Source organism: Vitis riparia, chromosome 7 (genome assembly GCF_004353265.1).
Source record: "Vitis riparia cultivar Riparia Gloire de Montpellier isolate 1030 chromosome 7, EGFV_Vit.rip_1.0, whole genome shotgun sequence".
Lineage (NCBI taxonomy): Eukaryota > Viridiplantae > Streptophyta > Magnoliopsida > Vitales > Vitaceae > Vitis > Vitis riparia.
The window spans coordinates 6,167,523-6,175,839 of record NC_048437.1 but is presented as its reverse complement, the minus strand read 5'-3'; the positions used below and the strand labels follow the sequence as shown (position 1 = coordinate 6,175,839).

General features: G+C 38.1%; 1 protein-coding gene across 2 annotated transcripts; it reads left to right on the top strand.

The window, feature by feature from the left end:
- Positions 1–1,649: 1,649 nt before the first annotated feature.
- LOC117918430 (phosphoenolpyruvate carboxykinase (ATP)-like) lies at positions 1,650–7,429 on the top strand. 2 transcript variants are annotated; one of them, XM_034835088.1, is made up of 13 exons: positions 1,651–1,792; positions 2,028–2,305; positions 3,164–3,342; positions 3,456–3,609; positions 3,696–3,780; positions 4,958–5,058; positions 5,300–5,598; positions 5,778–5,951; positions 6,054–6,119; positions 6,242–6,420; positions 6,553–6,722; positions 6,812–6,980; positions 7,071–7,429. In XM_034835088.1, the coding sequence occupies exons 2-13, from the start codon at positions 2,031–2,033 to the stop codon at positions 7,212–7,214; spliced, it is 1,995 nt and encodes a 664-aa protein (XP_034690979.1). In that variant the 5' UTR covers positions 1,651–1,792; positions 2,028–2,030; the 3' UTR covers positions 7,215–7,429. The 2 variants fall into 2 exon arrangements, with proteins under 2 accessions (XP_034690978.1, XP_034690979.1); XM_034835087.1 differs by having other exon boundaries at positions 1,650–1,792; positions 6,812–7,429.
- The last annotated feature ends 888 nt before the right edge of the window (positions 7,430–8,317 follow it).

Here is an 8,317-nt window from a genome sequence, read left to right as displayed (position 1 = left end):
TCAAATTATTTAAATTTTTTGTTATCATACACGCTTAAAAAATGGGACTTATCATTTTTTTTTTCAATTATATGTCATTAGATTTTTTTTTTTTTCAGTCTTTGTGAGACGGGTTTTCCTCCTCCGCTTAACTCTCCGTAAAATTTTAAATTTTCTATGAATTTTGACTCTTTCATAAATTTTTAATTGTTGAAAACAATTTTAAAATATTTATTTTAAATTATTCTTCCAACTTTTGAAAACAAATTTAATAAAAAAATATTTAGGTTTTTTTATAATTCATAGGATGAAAATATTATGTATTTAAATAAAACAAAATATATTATCTACACGATTAAAAATATTAACTTTGTTTATTTGACTACTGTTAAGGAAATTAGGATAGAAAATTTGGAAAATTAAATACATAAATTATATAATAAAATCAACATTGAAATAAATAAATTCAAAGGAAAAAAAAAATAGTTTAGCTGATTTGGTTTGGCGAGGCATGCAAAGATGAAGACACGTTTTTTTAAAGATATAATCACATTTTGATTTCTAACAGCTCACTGTCTGTTTAGAATGTTGACTAAATCGACCCATCTCATTGCTAAAAAAATAATGAAAAAAAATAGAAAAAAAATAGATTTTATGAGTTAACAAAAATTTTATCCGCAACTGTTATGAAAAACTTTCATTTTAGAGCTTTAAACTTATAATTCTTTGAAAATTAAAGATTATTAATTATAAAATAAGAAAATCTGATTTACTAAATTAATTTGTATAAAATATTTTTATTCCAATTTTAAAATAATTAAAATTTTAAATATGATTTTATCCTAACCCAACACTCACATCATCCATTTAAAACGTATTATTAATAATATTCTCACGATGAAAAGAAAAAAAAACCTCACCAATAGATCTTGTGCACTTTGAGTCATCGATCTCATCCACGTAGGTATCCAAGTCAGCCATCTGACGGCTACCAATAAATCAGGACAAGAAGTTGGATTTGAGCGGTCCATTTAACAACTATGCATCTGTTTGTGGCGAACCGACGCGGAGAGGCAATCATAATCCAGTACAAATGAGCACACTTTATTAAACTAATCCTCTGTATGAGTTTTTTTCAATTTTTTTAAAAAGTTAAAATTCATGGAAATAAGTCAACCGTAAATCTATTGATATTTTCACGATACTTTGACTGTGAGGTTCCGGAACTGAACACGAATTTAAATTTGAATTAATGTACGGTGGAGACACCGTTGCAAACTCTGTGTGTACATGGAAGGTTATCTGGTTATGGCGCTTGCGTGTATACTCATTCGTACATGAGGGGAAATTTCATGTACTCCCGAGACTACCGAGCAACAGAGCGGTCTCCAATCTCCACCGTGACGAGTCAGATCATCATATTTTCTGGGTTTGTGATTTATACAACGGACTTGACTATCTGAGGGCAACCGCGTTAGGCGGTCCTGGGTGCACCCGAGTCTAAAGGATATGAAGGTCCGTTTCCAACTTAAATGGATTTTTTTGGAAAATTTCACTTTATGGAACTTTAACCAGACCTGATAGGGTTTAACCATAGTTAGTTTGACGAGGGTTATACCCTAGTTAGAGGGGGTGCTGGAGCCTTTAAAACGGTGGCTTGGGCACTCCATTATTCGCATCACCTTCTCATTTACCTCTACGAAAGAACTGCACTTTGATGGTGGAGTCCTTTGCTTTCATTTCCATTTCATTCTAGCTTTTGGGTTTTGTTTCCCACTCAGTTCTCATTTTCGTTTCGAGCTCTCCCCCTCTGGTCAGATTTCTCTTTTTCTCTGGTTTGAATTTCAGAGAATCTCTTGTTGCTTCGTTAACAATCCCTGATAATCGATTATATTGTTCTTTGAAATGAAAAAGATATAAAAAGATCTGCTTAGATCTACTTTGAATGGAAATATACGCGTTTTCAAGCATAGTTTGTTTGATGATTTGTTTAGATGTATTTGGTGTTTTGAATACGAATTTCTGATTGTTGTTGATGTATATTGCAGAAAATGGCAGGAAACGGAAACGGAAACGGACACGAAGAATTCAGCTTCTCCAACGGAGTCGTCGCGCGCAACGGACTGGCGAAGGTCCAGACGCACAAGAAACAGAGCGAGATCTGTCACGACGACAGTACTACGCCTGTAAAGGCACAGACGATCGATGAACTTCACTCGCTTCAGAAGAAGAAATCCGCGCCAACCACTCCCATTAAAGGGTCTGAGGGAGCTTTTGCCACCATTTCGGACGAAGAACGCCAGCAGCTACAGCTCCAGTCAATCAGGTATACACAACAGTCATCCTGACCGTCCACCTCAGCAAGAGGGCCTCAGATTATGGGCCTCTTCTGATGTGGACGATTTGGATGCTGCCACGTCCTCTGACCGTGGAGGAGCCTAATTAAAAATAAAAAGGGAAAACAAAAAAAATGATAAACATGATCCCCTGCCCAAGGGACCCGCTCACCGCTTCACCATATGCATGATGCATCTGCATCACTTAATAAGGGGCATAAAAGTATTTTTATCTCTTAAGAAGGACATAAAAGTAAAGTACTTTCATCTCTTAATAAGGGGTATAAAAGTATTTTCATTATTACTGGAATCATTATCTTTTTATCTTTATACCCCCGATGGACACATGTCATTACAAGAGGGTCACTATATTCCCACCATTCATAGTCCTGGATACCGTATGTTATGAAATTTTACTTGATCGGCCTTCACCACGTGGGCCTCGCTTGAGAACTGAGATCTGAATGGTGGATATGTGGTACTGGAGATATGGTACTGGAGATGTGGAAGAGTTCTGATACACCAGACGGTTTAAACTTTAAATATGGTGGTGGTTCTGTAGGGTTTATCATAGACAAGCAGGGCTGGGGCCCAGGAAATATCGGGTGGTGTGCCCCTAAAGAAGCCCATGAAAATTTTGTATAAACTAAAATTATAAAAATACCCTCAAAATCATAAGATAGGTTGAGATCTGGAATTGGGGAAATTTTGGTAATTTGGCCATTAATGAGGATTGATAAGGTATTTTAATCCTGGCTTGTTTTTGCCGTTTTTGTTAGAAGCAGAGAATGGTATTGGGGACGGCCATATTTGGTTGGATAATGACTATTGTGGTTTCTTTTAAACAGCGCATCTTTGGCGTCCCTGACGAGAGAAACTGGACCAAAGGTCGTGAAAGGGGACCCAGCTAGAAAGACCGACACTACTCCAAAGTCGCACGTGACGCACCACCATTTCACTCCGACGCTTAACATCAGCGATAGTGCCCTGAAGTTCACCCATATCCTCTACAATCTCTCTCCTGGAGGTAATAATTCTGTTCATCGATATATATGTGTATATGGTAATGTTTTTATTATTATTTTTTTCCTTGTGGTGGTACCACTAATTTTCATTAAACCTTTGGGTCTGGGGGTGCAGAGTTATACGAGCAGGCAATAAAGTACGAGCATGGGTCGTTCATTACATCGAGCGGTGCCTTGGCGACCCTTTCTGGAGCCAAGACGGGCCGTTCTCCGAGAGACAAACGCGTCGTCAAGGATGAGACCACCGAGGTCGAGCTCTGGTGGGGAAAGTATGTGTCCCTCCCGCTCGACTCATTTCAGCACCCAATAATTTACTTCGGCTGATTTGCTTGATCTGAATCATTTATATTTACAGGGGCTCACCCAACATTGAGATGGACGAGCATACCTTCATGGTGAACAGAGAGAGAGCTGTTGATTACCTCAACTCTTTGGACAAGGTATCTTCTTTCTAATCTTAGATATTGTTCCCTACTCCCGTTTTACTAATTAATTTCAGTATCAAATGGACTTTTTTTATTTCTCCCCTCCTAAACATAGAAATTTAAAAAGAAATGGAAACCGTTGTTTCTGTTTCTCTTTTTGGTCTATGGCTCCCACGCTTTAATTAATTTCGTCCCTCAAAACAAGGGGTTTGGAACCTTGTTTGGAAAAAGAAGAAAAAAGCTGGCATGTTCTCATCCATGATATGGCTCTAAATGATGGTGATGTGTGTTATGGTATCTTTCTTGTCTTTTTCTAAAATGACCCATCTGACCCTGATCCTTTGGGAGAAGCAAATTTGTCCTACTGTGAGTAATTTACATGTCCTTGTTTTGGGAAATATGCTAAATATCCTTGCTAGTATATGGTACTCTATTTCTTTTTTCTCTGTTTCTTATTCAATCCATGACTCAGGAATTTAGGTCATATATGATAAACTCTTTCGGGAAAATCAATTACAGAAGGGGTTGGTTTAGGTGTACCCCTAGTGTCACGCTCTGTTGTCCACGATGGACCACCTGATCCTTTTTCTCCTCTGTTCTGACTTTCAAGTGGCAGTTGGCCAGGCCTAAGGTTCCTGGATTGCAAGATTTATGGGTATGGGTTTGTTTGGTTATGGGAAAGTTTAGGAAAAATAAAATAGAGATTCAACATAGGTTTCGAGAAAATCTGAGAAAAAAAATACTAGGAAGAGAAGATAAAATAAAAAAAATTCTGTATTTTATTTAGATGTTTTAGCATTTTTCCCACATATTTTCCTTTAACATTTTTTTGTTCTCACCTTTTTCATTGAGATCTAATAAAAAATCAAGTACTTTCAAGACTCAAACCAGGAGTATGCCTTAGATATTAGATGCCCTTGGGGAAAGATTGGGTCATTTATTTATAGCAACGAGATTGATATACCTTCGGTATTAGCCTGGGATTGTAGGGTTAAAATGATGTTAACTCATCCAATTTTTAATCTCGCATTCTTAATCCTTTTGATTTCAGTTGTGAAAATCTTTTTTTCTACGTTCTATTCATTTGCGAAAATCCTTTTAATTATTTCATTAGCATTTAATGAAATATTTAATATCCTATAGATCAGGAGATTGATGTGGCAATAATAGCTTTTCTATCTGTGATTTTCAGGTCTTTGTGAATGATCAATTTCTGAATTGGGACCCAGAGAACCGACTCAAAGTCCGGATTGTGTCTGCCAGGGCTTATCATTCACTGTTCATGCACAACATGTAAGTAAAAAAAAAAACAGACATTAATTAATTATTTGCAGTATTTATTTGTGTTCTTCCCTCCTCAAAGGCCTAGAGCCCTGCCAGATAAGTCTCCTTAACGTTGACATAATGTTAATTATCCTATGTTGAGCATTATCATTCCTACATGGAATTCAGTGAAGGAACTAAGAATGAGTGGTAGAAAATGTGCCATGGTGTATTAGCTTAGTGTACAATTCGATAACTGGGTGGGTGGCAGGTGTATCCGACCCACACCTGAAGAGCTGGAGAATTTCGGTACTCCGGACTTCACTATATACAATGCTGGGCAGTTCCCGTGTAATCGATTCACCCACTACATGACATCCTCTACTAGCGTAGATCTTAATCTTGCTAGGAGGGAAATGGTCATCCTCGGCACCCAGTACGCCGGGGAAATGAAGAAGGGTCTGTTCAGTGTAATGCACTATCTCATGCCTAAGCGTCAAATCCTCTCCCTACATTCCGGCTGCAACATAGGCAAAGATGGAGATGTCGCCCTTTTCTTTGGATTGTCAGGTAAGTCATCAGCGGATGGATCGCGATGTGGAGCCATTTCCCCTTGCCAATATGATATGTGCCTTTTTACCTTCTCACCTCATTGACCCCTTTTTATTAATGACATAACTGGCTATTTGGTTTATCTCACGCTTTCACTGTTATTAATGAGTACTTCAATTGTTTTTCTTTAATTTTAGGTACTGGGAAGACAACTCTATCTACTGATCACAATAGATATTTAATTGGAGATGATGAACACTGTTGGGGTGACAATGGCGTGTCAAACATTGAGGGTGGTTGCTATGCTAAGTGCATTGATCTCTCGAGGGAGAAAGAGCCTGATATCTTTAATGCCATCAAGTTTGGCACTGGTAAGGTCCTCTCCTCTTATTATTCTAATACAATTATTTTGCTGGATCGTTTCAAACCTAAGGTTGTGAAGTTGAATTATTATAATTTCTCGTGGTTGGCAGTGTTGGAAAATGTGGTGTTCGATGAGCACACACGTGAGGTTGATTACACGGACAAGTCTGTTACAGGTAAAACACCAATCCTTTGATATAATCTTGGATAAGTTATGACTAGATAAATTATGTGTGGTTAACAAGGACATCTATGCAACAGCCTTGTTTTCATCTTATGACTGTTATTCTTGTTGCAGAGAACACTCGTGCATCCTATCCCATTGAGTATATCCCCAATGCGAAGCTTCCATGTGTTGGCCCTCACCCAAAGAATGTCATACTTCTGGCATGTGATGCATTTGGTGTGCTCCCACCTGTGAGCAAACTGAACCTGGCACAGACCATGTACCATTTTATCAGTGGCTACACTGCTCTGGTATGTACCTCATCATTCGATTACTTGTTTCCTTAGAATGCCACTTTAGTATTAGTTGGATAGCCACTTATTGGTTCGGCTAACTGCTGTCCACTATTCACTGAGTGAATCTCTTGACAATGATTGAAATAGGTGGCGGGCACAGAGGAGGGTGTGAAGGAGCCACAAGCAACATTCTCAGCTTGCTTTGGTGCTGCCTTTATAATGTTGCATCCTACTAAGTATGCGGCCATGTTGGCCGAGAAGATGCAGAAACATGGGGCAACGGCATGGCTGGTCAACACTGGTTGGTCAGGTGGAAGGTATACAACCAATGTGGATTACATTATACAAATCCTTGATTACTATGGTACAATGTGATTAAGTGAGTGACTTCCATTTTCTTTCTCAGCTATGGCTCAGGGAAGCGTATTAAGTTGGCACACACCCGGAAAATCATTGATGCCATACACTCTGGAAGCCTTCTGAAGGCAAAGTATAAGAAGACTCAAGTGTTTGGGCTTGAGATCCCAACCGAGGTTGAGGGTGTGCCTTCAGAAATCCTGGATCCTGTGAACACTGTGAGTTGGCCTTTCTTGACCTCTTTTCACTACTGCTTAGTACTTGGATTTAATTTTCTTTTACTGATGTACTTGAGTTTTGGATTGCAGTGGACAGATACGAAGGCATATGATGAAACACTGCTGAAGCTGGCTGGCCTATTCAAGAAGAACTTTGAGGTATTCGCTAACTACAAGATTGGCAAGGACAACAAGCTGACTGAGGAGATTGTTGCAGCTGGTCCAATCTTCTGATCTGGTCCTACCTTCTGATCTTCAATGGAAGAAATAACAAAATTATCTGTGGGAGTTGCCGTAAAAATGGTAGAAGAAATAAGAAGACGTAGATGTATCATTCATCTATTTCAGTTCATATGTAAGTACGTAGGTTAATGCAGAATGGAAGTTTGAATTGGAATTAATATTAAGTGGTCCTTTTGTTTGGTTAATATTCTTTGGGTTTTCAACCAGAACCATATGGTGTGATTAGTTTCCCTTGTTGCTTTTTCTGTGCTTCTAACTAGTAGGTGTGAATTGATAATTGTGACCTATCCTACAACCACAAAGTGTGCTTAGTACTGTTCAGTTCAATCATTTTGGCACCAGCCAAGTGGCCATTGGACCAGTAGTTTCACATCACACCAGATTGAGCTATATAATATAATGGAAATATGTATATCCTTACCCCCTAACTCGTGATGCGATGGGAAGTGGGGGTTCTTTCGTCTCCGGTTAAAATGGACAAGGGAAACAAAATTATGGGCTGATGAGACGTAACCATCAGAGTACTGCAAGGAAAACCCAGTCCAACAGACAAGCGTATGAAATGTAAGGACCTTTCAACAAACACTATGATCGTGTGAACTTCAGATCACTTTGCCATCAGGAAAAAAAAAAAGTTGTAACGTTTGATGTGGATATGGCAAAGAAAATTAAATCTATACTTCTTATAAAAAAATTGATTTTCTTCTTCTCTAAAAAAAAATAAAAAAGGCAAAGGAAGCATTGGGGGCAAATTTCATGAGCGAAACATCTGGGCACCACCATTTTCCTGGAAGACAAACAGTATTATATCATCTAGGAACTCATATGTGGTAGTATTCTAGTTTAGGGCAAGATTTATTTATTTTATTTTATTATTGAAATGTATTTTACTTGATAAATTAAATACACTGCAAATTCAGGAAATTCGATTCTCGTTTCCTTTTTCTTTTCTAGTATGTTACTCTGAAATCATTGAATTGCTCAATAAGAACGACCAATCATTCAATCGTCTCCTTCTTTTGTTTTGTTTGGAAGTGAGTATTTTCTGTCTAAGAAATGGAACAAAAAGCTGCTGAATTTGCCTATTTCTTGCG

Excerpts from the sequence above, each read along its gene's own strand:
- LOC117918430 (XM_034835087.1), top strand. The coding sequence starts at position 2,031 with ATGGCAGGAAACGGAAACGGAAACGGACACGAAGAATTCAGCTTCTCC. Across the intron at positions 3,610-3,695 it reads GTCGAGCTCTGGTGGGGAAA|GGGCTCACCCAACATTGAGA; the intron begins GTATGTGTCCCT and ends TTATATTTACAG. Across the intron at positions 3,781-4,957 it reads ACCTCAACTCTTTGGACAAG|GTCTTTGTGAATGATCAATT; the intron begins GTATCTTCTTTC and ends TGTGATTTTCAG.